The following is a 25,125-nucleotide window of genomic DNA, read 5'->3' as shown; positions in this document are numbered from 1 at the left end:
CCAAGGAGTTGCCCCCTTTGGATCCCTGGCACTTTTTACAACTTACTTATGTGTTACATGCTCTTGCACAGCCAGCAACCTTTTGCCGCTCCTTGTTGCCTTTGGAATCCTTGTGTTCAGCGGGGAATCCCATGAAGGTTCCTTATCTTACTTGTACCAGGCACTGTTAGCTGTACATGCACCCAAACCTCCTGGTTTTGTGACCCAATGGGAGACCGACTTGAAAATGTCTTTTGGAAACTCAAAAGGATATGTTACTCCATTTTAGCTGCAGTTTGCAATAAATACCAGGAGACAAATTACAAGCTGGCCACTCGTTAGTATAGAACGCCCTCTAAATTGGCTAAGATCTACCCCCATACTGACAATATCTGCTGGAGATGTGGATTGGCTCCTGGTTCGTTATTACATATTTTTTGGGACTGCCCTTCCTCGTCTACGTACTGGTCTTCGGTGGCTGGGGTTTATCTTTATTTTAATAATCCATCATTGCATCCATCAACATCTTAATGTGTTTGTATATTTGGCTTGTGTTTTCTCAGGACGTTGTTTCCATATTGGTTTTTTCGTACATTATGTGACATGCTATTTTATTGGTATGTAAACCTTGGAATATCTCAATAAAAATTATTAAAAAAAAAAAAAAGAAACTTGAAGGTTCCTGTTTGATCTAGGTGCGTTTCCTGCAGAAAGGCTGTATCTGCTTTCAGAAATTTAAGCTCCTGGGATAGAAGCTAACGCTTGCTGGGAGAGTTAGGTCCCTTAACATTCATGGACATTAACCTTACCATGGATATTCAAAAAGGTGGAAAAGAACGCTGTGGTAATCATCATACCAGGCTACTAGGGTGGAGCACAGGCTTTAAGGATCCGCGAGTGCATGGGTGAGGGGGGGCAGGGGATAGAAAAAAGGACTATCAACAAACATATACATACACAAACAAAAACCACAGAACTTGAAATACCCCAACCTAGAACAGGGGGAATCTCACTAATGTCCGTAAGTTTGCCAGAATGTGACCATGACTGGGGACTAGAAAAAAGGCAGAAGGGAGATCCTCATGGGGAACGGTGTCAGAGGGCCGGCGAAACGCCAGGCATGTCCACACCTAAAACCAACAAATTGCTAATTCCTAATCCAGCCTGCACTCCCGATTATAAAGGACAAGCTTTATTGCATAATAAGCAGAATAATGGATTTTCAACATAGTACTCTGCAATAAAACACTTTAAAGGGGCAAAAGGAGGATAAGCAAAGGGATATGTAGTGCAGGTGAGGTAGTACAGTCTCTTTAGGAGAAGTGACTGCCCAAGCCAGTGGACTGCAGGTGGTGATGCAGGAGCGTCCTGCTGCTGAGATCACCGACACTTGCAGACCTCTTGCCAGCTGTTAGGTAGAGTGAGCGGTGTAGTCTCCCATTCCGGAACATTGGGACACGGGATGCCAAGGTCCGAGTACATATAGGTAAATCCTCAGAGTGCTTAAGAGTCGATGTTCTACCCTCCCTCCTGGCTATCAGACTGAAGGGGAATCCCCATCTATAGGAAATGGAGTGGTCACAAAGTAGGGTAATTAGAGTAGGGTTTGCAGTATTGGAAAATAGCCCACAAGATATCTGGGAACAGCTCGATAGTGGCACCATCAAAATCAATAGACCTCATGTTTCTGATGGAGCGCATGAGGTCTTTGAGGGAAAAGTATTTCACCCTGGGTACCACGTCACGCGGTCGAGATGGGGGGCCCGGGGGTCGAATGGCTCTACGGGCCCAATCTAGCTTAAGGGGCTTTGCAAATGGTCAAACCAAAATATTGACTGGCCGTGGGCTGTCTTATGGGATAAATTCATAGGGGTTGGCACAGGAGGTGCACATGGGATGTATTGCTGCTGGCAGAGGAGGGACAGGTGTGCTGTGGTGAAAGTAATAAAAGTAATAAAAGAGGGTGCTCTGGTACCCCTGGAGAAAAAGCTTGTGTCTATAGCTAGGTGGCTGGGAAGCTGACCATATAGAGGGAGAGCACTTAAACTGCTGCTGGTCCTGCTCTGCATGGATGAGAACCCCCCTCGCAAATTGTGGGGTGTGGTGAGGAATTCCTATTCCTGCACACAAGCCTGTTGCTGCTGATCAGTGTGAAGCTGCAGGGAACTTTCTGCTCGCTGTAGCAGCGAGGAGATATACCCAGGAGTTTCTTTAGGCTACGCCTTCGGCGGGGGCTGTGATCAGGATCCTGGCAGTGAGGGGTCCTTCTGCCTCTGTTTGCTTCCCATCTCAGGAGCTGATGCATGCTGCAAAAGTCCAGAGAATGCAGGCCGGTGCCAGAAAGAAGTCCGTCCATTCACGCCGCCATCCAAGCCACGCCCAAACAATTTCTTCTTTAAGGTCATTGCTGATGTCTTTCTTCTTTAGCATTGCAACATATGTGCTTTTTTAGAGGTGGTCACACTTACACTTGCTGATGATCAATAAATCCTGTGCATTTGATTAGCAGCTCTTGGCCACTTATCCTCCTAATTATAATGGAAGTAGTAAGAGTGTACATATTACTTGCACATTAGTTCTGCATTTTGTCTTAGTCTTTGTTAAAAAGAAATTACAACATATCATGTCTTGTTGTTTACACGAGTTTGCATTTACCTATTTTCAGACCTGATGTTTTGTTTTTGTTTTGTTTTTTTACTATGCCCTAATACTCAATAGCTCACAGTACACATATGTTATTTCTTGTAATTAACAATTTCATACTTAAATCATTTAAAAGCCCTTCATTCTCTCTTAATTCTCCTTAACAAAAATTTGATTACTTACAAGCTGACAAAAAAATCACTGATAATGAATTTGCTGTAAAACTTTTTCAGATCTTTCTCCAATGGATAGTATAAATGGGTCTCTTCAGAGGGAAGTGACACTGCGTGCTGTTATAAGAGTTCCCCCACAGCATATTATTAAAGGGGTAAGTTTGCATGGTGTCTCACATTATAATTTCCGGATGTCTGTTGTAAAGTGGAAGTGTTTGTATTTTTTTTTTTTTTACCTGAATTCCAGTAAGGCTTTAAAAACAGGTTTTGGGTGCTCCCATGCCAGGATAGTAAGGTTTAAATGCCCTTTCAACCTGGGGGTATAAAGTAGTAGACAATTTACTGTATTACTCATTTCTGTAGAATTCCTCCACATCAGTTGTGCAATAACCAACTGGTCCCCAGAAGTGGCCTTATTTTCTGGGCATGTCGCTGCAGGTATTAAAAAGGGTATTTCTCTTACTTGCTGTTGTGTGTGCAAAACAGCAAGTACATTTCCCTAGTGACACACAAGTGGTTATAGTATGCCTGGGATTTAAAACTTTCTTTACACACACATAATAGGCTTTTTTGTGTATTATTCTGTACTAAGTGCTGTATTAAAATGTGTGAGACCTGCTGCTTGTGTGTGACAGCAATCTGAATCTCCCACATGCACATAAGGATTGGACCACAATTCTTATTTTTATTCACCCCCTTCCTGCACATTTATCAAATTCTAGCTCAATGCTGTCAATCTAAAGCAATTTCCCATCACTTGCTGTGTCTTTTTACCAGAAAGTGAGAAAAAAAGTCTGCTGAACAGAACACTGACGTAAATAGCAGGTGTCCTTATGCAAAACTTAAATAGTATTGAGTAGAGATATAGGGACTTTGTAGACTAAATGTGAGTGTGATAAATACTAACTAGTGGTAAAGATAACAATGGTTTGTTGACAGTATGCTTTATTTATATAAACTAGGGCATGGAGAAACAAGTGACATTACCCTTGATACCCTTGATTACCCTTTGCATTTTTTAACCTTCAATGACAAAATGAAATGTTATATTTGGCTGGCTTGGATGGGCAAACTTCTATCTTCTGCCACCTTTTATGGAGGTATGACTAGAAAATTGTAGGGTGGAATTTGTGGTTCCACAAAGCAGATGATGCAAAAAATCAGGTCCTTATTTTGTCTTTCTTAACCACCTGGCCGTTAAGCCCGAGCATGTTCGGGGTAAAAACTTTTGCAAAAAGTGTTAACCCCGAGTTTTTCTCACCAGGTGGTTAAATGTAAACAAATGTTATATTGCAATCCGATTGTCATACATTGTATGATTACAACTGAAAGGAAATACTTACCCAGTGTCCGCAGCTCCTCTTGCAGCAATAAAAGATTTGCTATTGCTGCTGGCATCTGCAGTGAGATGTATAGCACAATGCAGAAATCCTGCATTGTTCTGTACATCTCTCCGGAGATGCCAGCAGCAGCAGCTTCCAGCATCCAGCGTCCGTCTCTGTCTCTGTCTGTGTGAGCTGGGCAGGGAAATCCCCCCCTCACATCACTCGGAGGATGAGTCATCTTCCGGGTGATGTGATTGGTGATGTATGGGGGTGTGTCAGGGAGGGAAATTTAAAAGCAGATTACAATGTAATCTGCTTTTAAATGGTTTTTACAGTACAAAAACACCACCCAACATGAAATAAAAATAAAAGTACATTTTTAATTTTATTTTTAGATTACATTGTTGTCTATTATTTCATTATTGTTTTAAATTATTTATATTTATGTATTATATTATAATTTAGGATTTTAATATAATAATAATAATAAATATAATTATCATACCCGGGAGTTAATCCTAAGAATTACAAGCCCACAATATAAACAAAAATTTCTATGCAAAAAAAAATAGGATAGGATTTTATTAAAAGTACATTTTTTTTTTACATGATTGTGTGTTTCAAACTTTTTTTATATTCATGATATCTACTAGACCCTTGTTCGGACATATTTCTGTAACTTACAGGTCTAAAATGTAAAAAAAAAAAATTTCATGAAAAACAGTGTAACGCTTTTGGTACAGAAATCTAGACATCAGTGTAACGCCCAGGTGGTTAAAAGATGAAATGAAAGGTGCCTAAAACAAAAATATACACTTACCTTCAATCCCTCAGGGCAGTCCGATCAATCCCGAGGTGTCTTCCATCGGGTCCCGCTTTGTCACGACATCCGTCTCGGAGCTGGCACGGCGGGTGGCGCCATCTTCACCTCTTCTTACGTCACCCGATGCAGGCAGGAGATCGGGCGACAGAAAAAAAACTTGCCAATCTCACTGTGCATGCGTGAGAACAGCAAATTTTTCTTCTAGGTGATCGAGAATTAGAGGGGCGGTGCTGCATCTTCTTTTTTTTTTTTTTTTTAAAAAGGGTGTTGCAATTAAAAAAAAAAAACCCAAACAGAATTTTTACCTTACATAAAAGGGTTGTCAACCTTTTTATGTAAAGTTAAATTTCTTAGTTTGGGTGCGCTTTACGTAACAGGCTCACTGTCATTACATTCTTAACCCAATTGCAGATCTCAAGCAGAGCATAAAAGAACACATTCTTTTTGGCACTGTAATATTTGATGCCAATTGTGCTTTTTGTGAGGGGTTTTTAAAAAAGAAATATATCTTTTTTTTTTTAATTATACAGCGACTGTAATCAACGTTTTAAAGATCTAAATTATTCAATACATTTGACCTCCAAGTGTAAAATTGGACCAATTGCTCCAATAGTATATATTTTTTAACATATTGAGAACCATTCTAAGTGATATTAAGTGTAACATTTCTGCCCGAGGCAACCTTTGCAAAGCCCAAATTTTACCTGGTATAAATGATGCTCTTTAGGGATGTTTTGAATCTAGAGTGATAACTGCACAGTTTGATAATTACAGTCTACAGATCTGCATATCAAATATATATACACTTGAATGCAGAATATGTCAGCACTGTATAAATATATAGTAAAAATATTAGTAATAAATTGGAAAGATCATGCAAGTATTTTTTATATCTGAATGTGCTTTCACTGGAAACACGCCATATTTTTCCTTTAGGGCAAACCATTTTTTTTCTAACTTGGGCCTGATTTATTAAAGCTCTCGATTCCTGGTTTTCTGGATCACCCATGTTCTCCCATGATTGTCTTATCTTTTTCAGTTTTGAGCTTTAATATACTAGTCCCTTTGTGTTGGATAAGACATTTTTCCTGACTGTGATTTATTATTAAAAGCTGATTTTGACTGGGTTTTTTACTTACTGCATTTAGTTTCTAACTGCTAGAAGCAGAAACCAGCAGCATATATAGCCTTATGCACTCCCTTCTTGCATAGATACATCAATTGATCTGCACATATGTCAGGTGATTTCTAAGATTAAATAGGGAAAACCTTGTAAACAAGTATTTTTATAGTGTAGGCTTGTCTAAAAGATGTGCTTCAGGCAGCATCTGTGTATATTGAACACATTTGTTGGTAATACTTTATAGTTCAAGAATCTTCTCCAAAGAGTGTACTTTTTTCATCTGACACTCACATATCTTTTATCCTAGGATTTGAAACAGCAGGAGTTCCTCTTGGGTTATGTAAAGATTAGTAACAAAGCAGACTGGAAAAGTTTGGATGAAGCTGTGTGCCAAACCTTTCAGGTAACTTATAAAAATGTGTACTTTGTTTTACCTTCATTATGTCTTCCTTCTTGTCATTACTTTCTTTCTTTCTTTCTTTTTTTTTCTGTTAGGACTATGTAAATCAGGTTGATCCTGGAGCTACACTTGGTCTTGGCAAGGATTCTGTGAGTGGATACAACCTAGGACACATATCTAGGGCGCTGGATACACAAGCACTTGAAATTCCTCCCTCTAGAAATTTGCGAAACACCACCAATGTTATCTTACAGCTAAAAGGTTGGACAATTATGATGTTGACTTTGCCATCTTTTGTTTTTATCTCATTCATGCTGATCTTATTTATCTTTTCTGGAGTGTTTTTTTCTTTTTTTTTTAATTTACAGGTCTCAAAGAAAGATGTGTGGATCTATTGGTATTTGAATCACTTATCCCTAAGCCCATGCTTCAACATTATGTTAGCTTATTGTTGAAACATCGAAGACTATTGTTATCTGGTCCTAGTGGCACCGGGAAGAGCTTTCTGGCACACAGACTTGCTGAATATTTGGTGGAGAGGTCAGGGCGAGAGGTTACCAATGGCATTGTTACTGCCTTCAACATGCATCAACAGAGCTGCAAGGTTAGTGACAAGGGAATACATTTCAGCTACTTTTTCACTTGATCAGTGGGTCTCTAAAACAATTTGAAATTTAAAATATCCAAACATTTTTGGGAGGTTTTATTTCGGGTGCTATATTTTAGTTCCGGTCGGGCTACCAGTTCATATGATATGGTGTATGCACTGCAATAACATGGCAGAGCCTCTGCCTCCACACCTCTTTGCACCTTCCTCTGCAACATGGTAAAGTGACATCATATTACCTCTTTTGTTGAGTGTTACATGACTATATTATATGTCACCAGATTGAATAGGCAGTCTTCCTTCCTAGGCTGCAATTGTTTATGTAGGGAACAAACCAGCAAGGTCAGGTGACCATTTTGTACCTGATTTATGGAATTTTTACTTTTTTGTTTAATGTTGGTATTGTAGTAAAAAAATTAGGGATGTTGCTATCTAATACCTAATGTCCAAGGTATTTTTAAATTATACTTATCTAAGCTGCTTTATCACTTTGAAGGCTAGTAAATGAAATTTAGGAAAACTGGAGCAATAATTGTTTTTACTAACCAAAGTTGTCAACAAAACAAAGCCCCACTATATATAATTTTTTTACCTACAATGCATTATAGTTTTGACTTTTGTTCCTCAAAAAATGTTTTACATTACACTACAAAAAAAAATGTTTTTGAAAAGAGAAGAGAAAAAGTTTAGATTGCATACGTATTATTTGTTATTTTCAAACAGCATTTTCAGGTACAAACATACCTGTAATGTGTGTCATGTAACTTTATTTATATGCTATTCATAGGATCTGCAACTGTACCTTTCCAACTTAGCTAACCAGATTGACAGAGAGACTGGGACATGTGATGTTCCTTTGGTGATTTTGCTGGATGATGTGAGTGAAGCTGGAGCCATTAGTGAATTGGTGAATGGGGCCCTGACCTGTAAATACCATAAGTGGTAAGGTTTACACAGTATAAAATATGTAGAATTTGTACTTCACTTGGAACAGAATATATGCCCTATATATGCTATAATATATTCTTGTTGCATTTTGCTACTTGAGCGTCATCAGAAGAGCCTCATCAGAGAGATTTACAATGATGATTGGTAAAATACAAAAAAGTATTTTCACTCAATGCATATACTACAATTGCAGCAATATTGTGACCATGACAACATATTTGCACTCACATTTTTAAGAAAGATCGACTCTCTTTACTTTAAATGTGTCAAATTTCCATTAATTATTCATTCCTTTGAAGACTTTCAAATCAAGAGATGAGAAAGGTAGGGCCAGAGTGTGGTACCTCAATTTCACAAAAGTCATCTAAAAAAGAGATTGGGCAAGTTGATCTAAAATGCTAACAGATTTGACAACATAATGCAGTTATTTGTTGCCATGGAACCAGTAAACCACTTGAGGGCCAGACAATCGAAGAGGTCAGCATTGGAAGCCTCCTTATTCTCCTGGTGCATGTTATGTTTCATATCTCTCCTTTTGTTGTGTTGTTATTGAAGACAAATGTGATTGTGAAGAAATGTGATCAAATCTAACTCCATACACCTCTGTAAAGTATCTTAATATAATCAGAAAAGTTTGTCACTTCTAGTAAATCTTTTTCCCCTAAAACCTAAACCTTTTTTTTTTTTTTTTTTTTTTTTAATCTTTTAAATTTGCTATTACTTTATGTGGATGCTTTCCTCTGCCACCCCAACTCCCATGCCATTAAAATAAGTGGGATCTATTTTTTATATGTAGTGTTATTCAGATACTTTACTATGTAGTTATCTTGCCCTGTGTGTATTAATAATTTACATTTACCTGCTTGTCTTGCTATTTTGTGAAGGACTCTCTGTGGAACACCACAAATGTACCCATTTAAAATTTGTTCCAACAACACTAATAATACTGTATCTTCTATGTTAACCATATTTTACATTTCCTTGAAACTTGCCTTCTTTAGAGAGATTTGCCTATAATAATAGTCATGTAACAGAACATAATGCTACAAGAAATAACCTTCAGATTGCAAAAAAAATGGCAAATTTCAAATGTTTGCATTAAAACTAAAGAAAAGTTCAAGAAAAGCAGTTAAATCTTTGTGTTCAATTTCTAAGTTGTACCAAACACTAACATGAGAAGCAAATTTTGTTTTTCACTTTTAATACATGGGAAAGCATTTCATTTGTGTAATAAGTAGCAAGCTTCTTTTGCTGTCTAAGTTTATTTTTTTCTTTTTCAATGTAGGGTGGTTAAAAATGCTGTTTTGAATGCCCTGATGATAAAATATATTTTTTTAATAATTTCAGGCAAATGCATTCTACTTTTAATCCAGATAAAGTAGTCATGTTTTAATTATACAGGTTAAGTCAGTTTATATTTTTTTATCAGAATTTATTCATAATACATTTCCATCCACTGCTAAGCTGATATATATATTTTCAGGTTTATTGTTTTTAGTGCCAGCTGCTTATTTTATTAGATCTTGTTGGATACTATTTTCATAATATCCATCTAAATATTGTTTCCATGTGTGTCTCCAGGAAATTGTCATACCTTTTTCCATGTTTATTTGTCTTTTTTATCTAGTGTCATTACATTAACTGCTTCCTGGCTGGCTGTAGTCCTAAAAATGTTTGTTTCCCTTTTATGTACTTTTTGGGTTTTGATTGTAATGATCAATTTGACACAAAATTGAAAATTCAATAACATTAAAAAGAAAATTATAAACAAAATATAAAATTATGAAGAGTTAACCTATTTTTGACTGATTATTTTCATTACCTAGATGCTCAGGCCACATTTAGCCCTGAGAACATATGTAACTTTAATTTAGACATAGTTTTAATAAATAATCTACTTACATGTTTAAATAAAGCTGACAAAATAAGGTATAAAAAAGGTCAGGTGTTAGAAACAGCACTGTTCTTATTTCATATGGGGGTCTAATAAATGCTGTGATCTCGGCATGGCGCAGTGGGCGGAAAGACATTTCTGTACAGAGTGAGCAAAGGGGTTAAACAGTGTTTATGCCAATAGCATTACAGTTCTGGCATTTTTTCACTGACTTCTTAATATTGTAATAAATTTACATATTGGAGTTTGTTGCATGTCATCATTTTTTTGTTGACATGTATTGATTTTTTTTTCTTTTTATTTGCAGCCCTTATGTCATTGGAACAACCAATCAGCCAGTGAAGATGACTCCTAACCATGGCTTGCACCTAAGCTTCAGGTAAAACAATGAAGTTGTGGAATAAATATGGAAGGGCAATACAGTATGCTGTACATATAAAATAATGCTTGTTAGTCCATGTGGCATAGGCTGACCCTACAACCTTGTGTAATTTCACAGGATGCTAACTTTCTCCAATAATGTGGAGCCAGCAAATGGATTCTTAGGTCGGTATTTGCGGCGGAAGTTACTGGAATCTGAAGGCAGCATTGGGACTGGACATGGAGAGTTGCTCAGGGTTCTTGACTGGGTGCCTCGGCTGTGGTACCATCTACACACATTCCTGGAGAAGCACAGTACCCCAGATTTTCTAATAGGTATATTCAGCAAATGTATTTATAGGAACAACACAAATGTTGTCATAGGAATTAACTGGCTTTCCAAAACACTGATGGTACTTCCTTATATGTTCATCTTTACTAGACTAAGTACATGTTTTACATATTTGATTTATCATAATGTATTTCTTATTATTTCCTTAACCAAATATCAGACAGAGCAAGTGGTACAGTGATAAGCTTTTGTCTGGTTTCAAATATGCAGTAATGCACTTGACTCAAAAAATATGTAGTTGCCTCAAATATTGGTGGGCATATAGCTGGTCAGCATCTCTGGGTATAGAACTTTACCAATATTGTCTTTTTGTGGTAGCTGCAGTAAGATGAATTCCAGACCAGTAAAAACATTTCCATTTAGTTTCTTTATTTCAGATCAGGCAGTAAAGAATCTTCATTGGCTGCTAAAATGCAAATAAGTGACTATAATAACTGATATGAACATAACAGTGTCTTTGCCTATGTAAGGATGCTGTATTCCTGATCAAATTTCTGTTGTGTTTATTTTTATTCTGATTGTTACAACTTTTCTTTAAATAAAACTGTAGGACTTATTTTGCCTAAATATTTGTCAGTCAGACTAAGTTTAGAGTTGCAATTTTTGGGGGGTTTTGTAAGTGTTAGATAAAATTAAAAAAAACTGTGTGGTGTCTTCATTAATATTAAAACCAGACCCCTTTAATAGGCTTGGGACCTATTCCTGGCAAAATTTGTGTAGCTCCCTTCCGTTTGAAGCTTCCAAGCCTAACAAATGGTCTTGTTTTAATGTTAGGGGCACCTTACAGTTTTTTTAGTTTTTACATTTATTATAAAAAGCTTTGCAAGGCAATAATAACACTTTCACATTCCCACACAGCCATTTGCAAACTCCTGTGCAAGCCTATGCAAATGTCTGCAGAAAAGCAAGCATTTTTGCCTCCTGGGCACCTAGCTGTGGGCAGTAGGCACCCAGGCTTATCGTTAAGGGCTTAACTTACCCTTAGGCTTCATCTTTTTACGAAAACAGTGCTGAAACAGTGGATGGGCCTCTTCTTTGAGAAATGCTTGCTGTCTGCCATGGTTCTTATGTAAACTGGGTGCATATTACTTCTAGGTCAGTTATTTAAAAAAAACATTAAAACCACTGGATGAGCAGGACAACAAAGTACCCTGAAATCGATTTGCAGTCATTCTGTGCTGCAGATACTCTAATCAATTTCTAGCTCAGTTGCTGAGCAATTGATTTTAAATTGCTTCAGTAGCTAATTATGTTATCCAAATCAGTGTTGTTAACCATTGCACACCAATGTAAGTATGTATAGGTGACTGCCATTCCTTGTACCCGTATTATTCAAATTGAAATGTTTCTAGTTACTGTAGTGTACATGCTTCAAAAACAAATGACAAACCAAGAAATTCTGCACTCACCATTTGATGTAATGAAGGAGACAAAACCAAAGCCATTATACAGTGCTGGCAGGTCAGACATTGCTCTCGCTCACCATTTGTGTACCAAAGAGCAGAAACTACACCATACAATGCATCCTGTCAATAATAGGGGGCCACTAACCTTCTTTTTATCCCAAAATCACTGCAACCGATGAAATGCAATTTATGTGACAGATATCCAAGGGGCACATGTTTTTTCGGTTACATTTTCAGGTCCCTACATCTCCCCGTTCCTGAGGGTTCACAGAAAGTAAGTGACCAGATATGTGTTACAGGGTAGCATGGTATATTAGCTATAGCCTGCACTTGCTGTTACACTTTCCTTATTTTACAGAGAAATTGGAGTCCATAGAGAGTAAGGGGATAGCTTTGTTTAACAAGGTAACATGATATGATGGGTATAACATTTTAATAGGGAAGGGGTCAAAAAAAACATACTCCTACATTTCCAGTTGCCAACATCTCTCTGTTCCTGAGAAATTGGGGTTCAGAGAAGGTAAGTGGCCAGCTATGTGTAACAGGCACCCTAGGCAGGGTTCTATGGCATGAGGAAGGTGTAACAGCACCACAACCTCACTGCCAGTCTGAACGCAGCCTTTAAAAGTTTTGTGAACGAGCAAATATATATTTGAGGCACCACAGCCCAGAGCAAAGTAACACTATCCTAATGCTCAATGCCAGGGAAGTGGGCCTCAGGGGTCCCTAACTTGCAAACTCTATTTGGTGACCCTGGTCTTGAAATAGCACCCCGTAATGTGAAAATTTTCTTTGATTGTTCTTAGGATTTTATGCTTGTGACCCCATATCTGGCAACTTATATGTTTAGGGGGCTGAAATTGCGTTTTGGTACAACTCTCAGGGTTTCCTGTGTACCATAAAAGTTTCATGTTTCTCTGACAATCCGTGAAGGAGATATAAAGGTGATTTTAACATTTATTTATTCCTGGGAAGATAAGAGCAATTTTAGGTAAGCAATCTGTACACCATAAAACATGTCCAAATCTGGTTGGTTGCTTTAACAGATGTTATGTTGCTGGCTAACACACATTGCTTTAAAATATCTAATTAACCTTGGCTCAGGGTAAATTTTCAGTACCAAAAGTGGTAACCCACATCCACACTCGGGCTGGAATTGCCAGAGAGTTTAAAAAGCTTAACTGGTAAGCGGTATTCCAGTGGTGCCCGCAGCGTCCTCCAGCAGTGCTTGCAGCGTCCTCCAGCAATGCCTAGTATCTTCTTCCCCTGGCGATGCCCGACCAGCATCTGTGTAACCTGGCGATTCCCAGCCGGCATCTGCTTCCCCATTGTGTGAAGTGTTCAGTATAAAAACAACTAAGATTGCAATGAAGGCACTGTGGTGTTTTTTTATTTGCCTATTTATAAACCTTTTTAAATTATTGCTTAGGTATATGCACCAGATGTCTGTAGCATCAAAACACATTTGCCTGAATTGTGCCTACCAAATAAAAACAGTCTCAGACATTTCATGCAATATTCCATCTAGCAAGTGACATATTCAGTACCAAATTATGCAAAATCAGAAGACAAAGCATCAAACGGTGACCCCTCATGGCTTCAACCCAGAGAACACCATAATTATTTTGGATTTATTATTATTTCAACAAATTATTAATATATTTACTAATTTGTCAACTATCTCCTGGGGCATTACCTAATGTATTGTAAATGTAGTAGATAGAACAGTTCCTAAATGTCAGCATGGTAGGCAAGGGCAAGATAAACAATGCTTTAGCATAATATTGTACCTGTCGACTGGTATCTATGGATGGGAAATCAGTATATCCTAATACATTCAGTCAGCTTTGTTTTGGAATGTGAGGCAAAAAGTTTTCACACCAGAATCTAGTAATTTAATCCTAATATCGTTGGGAAATTATGTAAATAAAATAGCTGTTTGTCATTATTTTATAAAATATCAATAGTAGCTCCACAACCAAAGATTTGGATTAAATCGCATAGTGTAGTAACCTTATTTGTAATTAATGGCAGTAAACAAACTTTTTTTTTTTTATGTAATATGTAGGTGGGTTATTGGTGTCTACACAGCATTCAGAAAAAAAACTCTATATGTAATAGTTTTCTTTTTTTTCTTAGGTCCCTGTTTCTTTTTGTCCTGTCCAATTGGAATTGAAGATTTTCGTGTGTGGTTTATTGACCTGTGGAACAACTCCATTATTCCATACCTTCAAGAAGGTTCCAAGGATGGAATCAAGGTAAGTCTCCTGAATACATAAACTATCGGTTTACTTCTTCTTGAGATTCAAAGGATCTGTGGAATGAAGTGAAAAATATTAGGCTCTGAATTTAGTGTGTACACTTACTGCAGAAGATGAAACCAACTTTTTTCCACCATTGGGAAGCAAGGAAATAGTTGGCTTAACCTCCCTAGCGGTTCATTTCTTTCTGGATTTATATGTCAAAAAGTGGTACATTTTTTTCATGAACATTTTTTTTCATTGTAGGCCTGTAATTCTTAGGCAAAACTGACCAGAATATGTCCAAACAAGAATCTGAGTAAATAGACGTTTGAAACACAAAATCATGTCATAATAATATTAATTAAATTTAATAATAAACTTTAAATAAAAAACATAAAAATCTGAGGTTTTTATGATTTTTCTCATAAACTAATAAACAACTAATAAACATCCCAGGTGTGATATATTTTGAAACAAGGGAAATGGTCAAAAGATGGTCAGTAATCAAATGCAGAGGTCAGTAATCAAATGTATTGGCAGGTAGGCAGTGCACTGTAACAGTGTATCTCTCACTCCAACCGTCAGAAAGATACTGGCTACTTTGTATTGGATTCAATACAGTTATTTGTATTGAATCCAAAACAAAAAATTTGAATTTCCCGCTGGCCACGCCCCCGGCACATGCACAGACGTCTCCAGTAAACTCCTCCGGTGACTCATCAAGACAGAGACACAGAGACGCTGTTGCAGGGGGAAGACAGGAAGAGAGGAGCCTGCAGGAAGATGCGATCACTGAAGCAGAACAGAGGAGGACGCCGGCAGATAAGGTATGTCTTTATTTATCATTTATTTATCGCTGCTTTACCTACCCCGAGTGTGACTCGGGGTTACCACTTTTAGCAAGTTTTTTCTACCCCGAGTCACACTCGAGGTTACCGCTAGGGAGGTTAAATAGGCACACATAAATTGTGGGGTCCACGAGATATAGTTAGCAGATTAAACTTTGCTGACTTGCTCAGTAAGCTAAGACTGAAGGGTATTGGAATCTTTATAATTACAAATGTTGGGCAGGCTAGAGAGACACCTCTTAGCTTTTTCCTTTGCCAATAAAGTAAATATATCTGGAGTTTTGTATTGACGTTAAATGACATTCTGTGTTCCTTTTTTTTATTAGGTTTACAAGCATACTTTCTTTGGGACAGGTTTTTGTTGTGCTGCATAGTTTTATTGTACAGACTGTATATATTTTCAGATTTCCTCATTGCTTTTAACCACAAATCAGTTTAATCATTAATGTGATAGAGAGGTGCGCATGCGTGGTCGCCAATGTCCTAGCTGGCTCCGTTGCCCAGGTTCGCTTAGAAGCTGCTTTAGCAGCAGTAGAAGCTTTCTTCTGGCCAGGAGAGGATCGGTGACCAACACTGCACCCGACCACAGCGATGGAGAAGTTGGGGACCAAGCAGAGGGACCGTAATCTGCGATCCCAAACTCCCCTCAGGGATCCCAAGATGGTGCCGGCACGCGGGTCTCAGCATGCAAGTGAGTAACAGGGCATGGGACTGCAGGGATCCGTTGATTCCTTCCCTGGGGGGGATGAAAACTCTGCAAGTGGGTCCTTTTCTCCTCCAGAATCTCCTTCTGCTCAGCCCTAGAATCCTCAGGCTTCTCCACAAGCAGGATTACACTCCTCCCCTAAACCACACATTATTACTCCTTCCCTGCAGCAGGAATGGGGCTCACTTACAGGGCCTCCCTCCTTGTATTCAGGCTCTCCAGCGAGCCCACCTGACCTGCCATTCTCCATGGGTCATACTGAGCACCATCTGAGTTGCGCAAAGATCTTCAATGTTTGGGGGCCAGGCTCGGCCACATCAAGCAGAAAATAGATGACACTATTTCTAGAGTTATCCAAAATTTTACCTAGATTACAGTGATGGATTCCCCGATCGGCGAATTAAAATTAAAGATTGATGCCCTAGAAAATAGGTCCAGAAAGGGGAAATTGTTTTGTATTAGAGGTCTGCCTGAATCAATCCACAATGTCCATGATGCCACTAAAAAGTTTATGCAAGCAGTGCCACCTGAGTGCCCAGTAGACAGGCTTGAATTGGATCAGGTCCACAGAGCCTTATCTGCACCTAAAAAAGATAGGTAGGTACATATTAGTCAAGCCACACTATATTTCTACCAAGGAGGCTGTCATAAAAGCTGCTAGAGGTCAACAACAGCTACTGATGAGTGAGCTGCGGTCCAGATTTTCTCTGACCTCCCAATGAAGGAGAGCCTTAAAGCGACTTCTTCAACTGTTGTCTACCAACGAAATTCTCTACAGATGGGCTTTTCCACTACGCCTAACTTTCCAGTACAAAGGAAAATCTTTCTGCTTCTCCAATTTTCCTGATTATGAAAAGATGATGTTTGACCAGAGTTTACTACACAATCAATGCCTCCTCTGCTTTGCCACAAGAGGGCTCCCAAGCTCCACTCTATCCTTTCTGGAATAAATCTACTAAGGCCAACAAGTGCCATCCAACCTGATGTCAGCGCCTGGTTCATCTGGATTGCCTACTACCTGGTCTTGTGTGAGTTCGTCTCTTTGAGGACTGTTCTACTACTTACCCACGATTTTCCCAGGATTTTCGTGTTCCTGAAGGGGATTCTTGGATCCCGTCTATTTTGAGAAGGTCACATTCTACCTCTTTACTGTTGCACCTTACATCCTTTACAGTCTAAAAAAGGGATTTTAATTGCTTAATTAATCATGTGTCTCTGTTTATTGTGTCTTGAAGTTAACTTATCTTGGTGCGGCTGTACCTTTACTTTGTCTTCTCACTCCAGCACTCTACTATAGTTCTTTGCCCCTGCGCTCTGTGGATTACCTGGCTTAACAGGTTCATACCAGTGCTCTTGTTCCTTTTTATAGAGTTTTGCATTGAATCTCTGCTAATATTCTTTGAATGTTCTAGTTTCATATTAGTTTATTGTTGCACTGTTTTGTTTCTGACTTTTTCATGTTTGCTGCTGCTGCTATAAGATTTTATTTATTTGTGCCTTGGAGCGGGAGGAGGTATTTATGCCCTCCCAACTGGGACTCATAGCTGGGGGTCTGATTTTCAGACACGCTTCTGAGCCTCCTACGTGTGATTTCACCCCTGTTGTAGCTGCACTCCTCCTTGGTCTTGGTGTTTCCTCTGTTTCTGGGGTTCGCCGGGTCCTGGGAGGACTCACCCCAGCTGTGATTGTTCTTTTTTTTACTGTTTTCTGCCCATTTTTTGATTGTTTTGTCCCCTATCCTGTGTTTCCTTTGTCCCCTTTTGGCCTCAGTCCACTCCAGGTGTCCATCTCACCAGCTCTTTCACTACAGTAAACTAGCTTAACTCCCTCTCTACATGAAAAAGCAATTTGTGTTCATGGGACTTTAAAGGCAGTTCAATGCATATCACAAAGTGACTCAAAATTAAAAAAAACAATATTTTTTGGAGTACAAAAGGATAAAAAAGGGGGGATAGAAAATTAAAAAAAAATGCCCAGTGCATAACACCAGACAGATGTCTATCATTGATATATTATGGGGAGTTCTGATAATCTAACGCGTTACGCAGAATTAATCCGCTTCATCAGGGATTGTACGTGTACAGAACCTCAATGAATAGAGCACACAGAGAATGTAGTCTCGCGTGTAACTGAGCCTGGCATGGGATGCAAACATGGGGAATGAGAGAACCCTCTCCAGGAGCAAAGGAGAAGGACATTCAAACCAGAACCAATAGATGTTTCGAATAAATATAGGTTTTGCTCTTCTCTATCAAATGAAATCTCACTGGGGAGTGATCAGCAAATTGGATCAAACAAAATTAAGGTCCAGAAATTAGGGTTTGTTCTTCAGCTGCAAACGTAGGACCCAGAAGATGCCACAGAGGAACTCCCTCCCTAACCAATCATGAGTAGAATTCCAGATTCCTAACCTCAAAATATTCTCCCATAATGTCCAGGGTCCAATATCCCCTGTAAAATGAAGGAAAGCTTTCTAATATTACCATTCTCTTCAGGCTGATAAAATAGCGTTACAAGAAACGCACTTTACCAGGAGTTCTGCCCCCTCTTACCTTTATAAACATTACCTACGGTTCTACATGTCAAATGCTAGGAAAAAAACACGTGGCCAATATGCCTAAGTAAACGCCTGAACTTCCATGAAGTGGAAGTTATAGGAGACTCTGAGGGGTGTTCTTTACTAGTGATTGGTTCTTTGTCAGGCCATCTAGTCACTTTTTTAATATAATATGCTCTTAATACTGTCCATCTAGCATTTTTTCAGGATCTTCTCAAACAGTCCATAGTACTCTGATCCTCCTTGGAGACACTAATGTAGCTTAGACCAGATGTTGGATCAATCAGATCTCCGCTGATACAAACACCCCCCAACAAACACCCCCCAAAGCAGAGCAATAGGTTGGCACTACTGTTACGTCAACACGACCTGGTTGACATTTGGAGGGAACTTAAACCCTTTTCAACTGTATTCCGGAATTGACCACATTTTCCTTCTAGCTCACTCGGTCCCTCTAGTCCAAAGTGCCTGCATCCTCTCCTCCACTTGGTCTGATCACGACCCTGTGGTTCTTGTGCTTACCTCTCTGGGAGGTAGACCATCTGGATTTCATTGGAGGATTAATGATGATACGCTCCAAGACCAACTAATGGGCATTGAAATTGAATCTGCTATCGAGCATTTCTTTTTGCCCAATGACCCTTCTGACACGTCATTCTCCAATAGTTGGGAAGCATTTATAATTACTATCAGAGGGGAATTCAATAAACTAGCCTCTAGGCTCAAAAGTCCCAAATCAAATTAATTGAGGCCAAAATAACAGCTCCCCTATTGAATTTTTGAGGACAATGATTTATCTTTGTTTACCCACTAGAGCTGAAAAATCCCTTTGGTGGTCAGGTCACGGGCCCACGCAAAATCCCAAAATAAGTTTTTGAAGCATTTTGCGCCTTTTATCAAACTCTATATGACTCGAATCCTTCGGCCCTCCACAGCTGCTGCTGATAAATTTTTGAGTTCTCTTAACCCCTAGGCTTAAAGAAGTCCATAATTTAGAGGAACCTTTTTCTCTAACTGAAACTTTTCAGCTGATGAAACACCTAAAGACGAATAGTCCCCCAGGAGCGGATGGTTTCCCTAATGCGTTTTACAAAAAAATTAGAACCAAGCTGGGCCCCCATCTAATGGGTTACTTTGGTGCCTTAAGGGAGGGGGAGTGTTTACGCGGTGAAGCCAATTTAGCCCATATTGGCTTGATCCACAAACCAGGTAAAGATCCTTCCTCTGTTTCTAATTATCGCCCCATCTCCCTCATTAATTGTGACCTCAAGATCCTCACCAAAATTCTTCCCATTTGCTTGAACTCCTTCCTCAGTGGGTATATCCATCGTGATAAAGTGAGATTTATCTTATTTCGCCAGGCTCCAGATCAAACTAGGCTAACGATTGACTTGATCTATGCAGTATCTGCTAACTGGGACAGGAGTTTAAACATAAAAGCTATGCTCTTATCTGTAGACCTTCAAAAGGCATTTGATAGTCTCTCTTGGGACCTCCTATTTTATATAATGAACTGCATGAATTTTGGAGGTGCGTTTTTGAGGATACTGTCCACCATATACAGTTTACAGTTCTCCTAAAGCTAAGGTCTCTCGCTGATTGTTTGGGTCTGCTTATTGCCGCAGACCCATCTAGTTAACTCACTTTCCTTCTTCTTTTCCCTTTCCGTTTCTTGCTTTTCCTCCTTCCCGTTTTCCCACACACCGATCACCTTACTCTTTGAGTAAGCCCCTTGAGTCCGCAGGTGCATACATCCCCTTCTTATTAGTGCTATTGTTAAATGATGTTGCTCAAACTCACTTTATTTAATGCTCTTGGTTTGAACTCACCAACTAAAAGGTATTATTATTATTAACCTGCACAGGTCTAAATGTAACGTTGCCTTTATCCAAGAAACGCATTTTAAACATGATAAAATACCTAGCTTGAGCAACAGGCAGTTCTACTTTAGTTATCATAGCTCCTCCCCGACTTGTCCAGAGGAGTGAGTATCTTGCTGGATAAGTCATTCCCCTGGTCTTTAGTCTCTTTTAAACAGACCCAGAATGTAGGTTACTAATAGTTCAGGTAAGGATACGTTCCCAATTATTTACATTTGTTAATGTATATTCACCAAATTATACTCAAGTGACTTTCCTGGAAGGAGTGCTTCAGCGACTGGAGGGTATTGAATTAGGCACTGTTATCTTTGGTGAAGACTTCAACCTGCTATGCAGCGGATGTCTCCCTTAAGATCAAACATGAGCTTTGTGCATTTTTTAGCCACAACACTGGTAACAGCATTAGGACCAATGTAAGTACAGTGTACATGTACACACATATATGTAAAAGTGCACATAAATATATAGAATGTTCAGATATATTAAAACCAGTATAAATATACTATAAGTACACTACTTGTATGAAATGATCTGCATAGAATATAGATCAGCATAAACATAGGGGCCGATTCCCCCCCCCCCCCTCCAAAGAAAAGTGTGTACAGAGATATGTCTAATTCAATAATGTACAAAACAAAACTAATAGACCTCCTAAAGCAAAATTGCCCCCATGAAGTGCAATCAGAGAAAAAAAGCACTTACAGGTGAAGCGAAGGTCCAAAATGAGTCTGTTGCTCAGTTGCAGCAGATGGAACTAACAAGGTCCCACAGGGAGGTAAGGATTCACCATCCCCCTTAAATACATCCCTAATGCCAGGGTGTCATGGGACCCGCTAATCGGCGTCCCATGTGTGTAGGGCACCACAGGAAGTGATGTCCATACCAGGGAGCCGATTGCCGGCTTCCTGGAGTGGGTCTGATGACGCAGCAGGCATAGATAAACCCATTACCCTAGAAGAATTACAATCCGCCATTTCAAGAGCAGTGTCTGGTAAAGATCCATGGCTTGATGGGCTCACACTGGCGTACTACAAAAAATATTTTAATATATTTGGCCCTCATATGGTAGATATGTTCAATGACATAACAAAAAGACACCAACCCACTTCAGACACTCTCTTAGCACACATCACTGTAATCTTGAAACCGGACAAAAAACCCCAACCATGTTCTAGTTACCGATCAATTTCACTGCTTAATTACGACTTAAAACTATTTGTAGGTATTCTATCACACAGATTAGTTCTGTTCTGAATAGTATTATTCACCCAGATCAATGGGGATTTCTCCCCACCCGAGAAGCCAGAGATAGCACAACACGCACAATAAATATAGTTGACTACGCCAGTTCCCACAACATTCCTTTAATGCTTCTCTCCACCGATACAGAGAAAGCATTTGATAGGTTAGACTGGTCATTTCTCCTCACTATAGAAAACCTTTTGCGACACATCCGCTTTTCTTTGTCGCTTCCCCTCCAAAATTACAATGCTTTGTCTAACTACAATATTAATTTGCAGAAATCAGAGGTCTTGAATATCTCCCTACCTCGTACTGTACAGAGTGCTTTATCACCTAATTTTCCCTTTAGGTGGGCCTCCTCTTCGATTAAATTTCCAGAGTAGGGTATAATTTCATACCGCTTCTTAACCCTGTGCGTAGGGAGCTCTAGAAATGGAGACAACTACTTACTTGGTTTGGGAGATGTAATATCCTAAAAATGAACATCATGCCGAGGCTTTTACACCTCTTACAAGCCCTACCTGTTCATATCCCACCCAATATTCTAACCGCTTTCGTTTGGAATTTACAAAATTTGTCTGGCAACTGGACACCCCAAGGGTGAGCGTCAAAGTGTTGAGACTCCCCAAAGCTTCTGGTGGTCTGGCTTTCCCAGACTCGGGCTATATCATCAAGCTGTGCATATTAACCGTCCTATGGATAGGTATACCAATCAATATTCCAAATTATGGGTGCGTCTAGAAAATGACTTGTCCGAGTTCCCAATAGATGCTTGGGTGCTTAGCTCAGCTAAGACTAATGCGCTTAAGCTACCTCTGATTAGACCCACCCTTACAATACAAGTTCTTTAAGTCACCTGGTGTTGTGTCATACCCATCTGCGCTATCTCCGGTTATTGGTCATCCACACTTCCCTAACAGTAGTTGTGGTCCAGTTGCCCGAGGAACACGCTATTTTAGATGCTTTTAGCCTGAGATTGAACGGAGCTCAGGACACGCCTATCTCATCGCGCTGCGTGCATGCGCCCCAGGCTATCTGTAGATTTTAATGCACATAGACTCCCTAAACCATCTTTCCTTCCAGATTGCATCCCAGCGGATGTTCTAGTTAGAATCAATTTTTTAACAAAATGATGTCTAAGGCCTGATCAAATCCTATTATCTCAAAAATACAATTGAGATTAAAAAAAAGCCAGTAGAAAGACCAGCATGCCATCAAATTTTTGTTCAGATCACTACAACAGTAGTGCATTTTTACTTTTAGTTTTGCTAACTCAGAATCTTTATACGGAAAATAAAAATGCTAAAATACATATTTTCTTGTAACAAAAAATAATGGCAGTTTTTAACATGCTTTATATTTTACTAGTTTGATTGGATTTGAGTCCTATTTTTAAAGCAGTGAATCTAGTATTCACTGCAGGTGAAACTTCCAGGGACATGCCTTAAAATTAATATAATAGCAGTAATTGTATAGTGAAAGTGGAATTAACGGTTTATGCCCTATAGTGTGGTATGTTTTTTGTGGCATTTTACTGAAAAAAATGTACAATAGACAGTGAGGGAAAGAACCAGTACCCAGTCAGGTTCTATGGAGTCACATCAGGTGAACCTGAGGGAGTGCCAGCCTCATATATGAAATATCTCAATTACTAGGAAGGGGGAGAAAGAGGGGAGGGAAAGAGAGGCTTTCTTAGGCACTCTAATTATGACTGATAAAATGATTATCTTTATTTAAAAATTATCTACAAATATCCCAATCATTTTGTATAAGATTACAGTACATAGACATATATATATATATATATATATATATATATAGAGTATTGGCAACCTAAACACTATTTTCTAATACACACAGTTTTGTAAGACATTTTCACTTACCATGTCTAATACCCAACACGTTTCACCTCTAATGGCTTCATCAGGGGATATCAGAGATAGTTAGACCCGAACTAGTGTTCATCAGAAGAAGAAAAAAAAAGCGTAATATTAATGGTTTGTTATGAAACTACATAATCTGATTCAATAAATAATTAACCATAATATCTTCTGTATATGTACAATATAAGCATAACAATCATACAAAGTTCAAAGAGTATATAACAAATACATTCAATAGAATGATAATGATAAGAAAATGGCTTTGAAATATAAGACAGTTGTTCTTGATGTGATTGAACTGCGTATAATAAGAAAATTGAAATAACGTTTTGAGGTACTTACACTGCATGTGTGTGTAAATTATTTTGTGTGTTAGTGGTCTTAATCACTCTTCGGATATATCATCCCGATGCTTATCGGGTTATTGCGGGTTTTAATGCTGTAGCTGAAGCTCCTAATAGGAAGATATCATCAGGGTTGCCAGTTTGTTTAATACATAATGAACGTAAAAGCAGATGAAACATGGGTACTTTTTGTATCCACTTTGCTGTCCAAGTAGGAAGTTCACCATTTTTAAATCAACACATATGGACCATTGGTGTTCATTATAGCAAAGCTTTTGTAAGATAATTTTGATATTTTCATATTCTTCTTTAAGTTTTGTTGAGTGACCATTTGGAATTGATGCCTAGCAGTTGCCATTATGCAGTAAAACAGATTTCAAACTTCGAGTTGAACTGTCTATAAAAAGCCACCAATCTTCTGCTCTGCATTCTGGTACTCCAATATGGGCTAGAAGTCAAGGGATGTTACAACGGTACACAAAGGCTCTATCTTCACTGAAATATGGTATGAGTGTCACCTCTCTTGTCCTATAAACCATTATTTTAACTTCCGGAGCTCTTCTTGGGAGAACTGTTGGTTTGATTAAACACTTCCTTCATATTCACTTCCACTGCTAACTCTGCTGGATTACACTCCAAACACTGTATATCCTCCAGTGCTCAACCCAGGAATTTTTTTAAGCCGGGTGGGAAGAAATTGTAGGTGGGTGGCAGCCCCTGTATTGTGACCAAACTCTTTAGTAACCACCCAAATACAGCCGGGTGGGTGCTGAAAAGTGATGGGTGGTGCCAACAAGTAGTGCCGGGTGGTGCCAACAACAAGTAGCAGATCTGCTAGTGCTGCTGATCTGTGACATCCCACTTGTTTTTCTTGTAACGATTGAAACCTTTTACATTCATTGCACAAAAATACCAATCATTAAGATGATTTTTTTGGGCTTTCACTATACCATAGGCACAACAAATTTCACACTTTTAAGTATTCCATTTTTCCACTGATGTAGACACTCTACACAAGTTTTGCATACCATATGGGGAGCCCAACACTTATCTTGGTCCTTCAGTTTATTACCAAAATATGCAAGATATGCTTGTTTCACAACTGCTGTAATGTTTCTTCTCTGTTTTTGCTGAGAATAGTCACCAAAAATGTAGTAACATACATTAGGGTAATTTAAACAACTTCTTGAAGAACACATATTTCTGTGAAAAAATGTATGAAAAAAAGAAGGCAAATTAAAGTTTCATGAAAATAATGCTACATTTAACCACCTGAGCGTTACACTGAGGTCTAGATTTCTGTACCAAAAGTGATCCACTGTTTTTCATGAAATTTTTTTTTTAAATTGCTGGATGTGCACAGCGGGACCATGGAGGTAAGGCTGTGAC

General features: G+C 38.8%; 1 protein-coding gene across 5 annotated transcripts in view; it reads left to right on the top strand.

The window, feature by feature from the left end:
* The window catches only part of NAV1 (neuron navigator 1), a 202,700-nt gene that overhangs the window by 161,968 nt on the left and 15,607 nt on the right, over window positions 1-25,125 (top strand). For all 5 annotated transcript variants that reach the window (XM_072423136.1, XM_072423129.1, XM_072423121.1 and 2 more), the window contains 8 exons: window positions 2,856-2,950; window positions 6,374-6,469; window positions 6,562-6,727; window positions 6,835-7,070; window positions 7,861-8,015; window positions 10,223-10,294; window positions 10,415-10,611; window positions 14,173-14,291. In XM_072423136.1, coding sequence (XP_072279237.1) covers window positions 2,856-2,950; window positions 6,374-6,469; window positions 6,562-6,727; window positions 6,835-7,070; window positions 7,861-8,015; window positions 10,223-10,294; window positions 10,415-10,611; window positions 14,173-14,291 — 1,136 coding nt within the window. The remainder of the gene's footprint in view (window positions 1-2,855; window positions 2,951-6,373; window positions 6,470-6,561; window positions 6,728-6,834; window positions 7,071-7,860; window positions 8,016-10,222; window positions 10,295-10,414; window positions 10,612-14,172; window positions 14,292-25,125) is intronic.

This window comes from Pyxicephalus adspersus, chromosome 1 (assembly GCF_032062135.1).
Source record: "Pyxicephalus adspersus chromosome 1, UCB_Pads_2.0, whole genome shotgun sequence".
Taxonomy (NCBI): Eukaryota; Metazoa; Chordata; class Amphibia; order Anura; family Pyxicephalidae; genus Pyxicephalus; species Pyxicephalus adspersus.
Note: the sequence above shows the minus strand (reverse complement) of the source record. Positions and strands in the feature narration are given on the sequence as shown.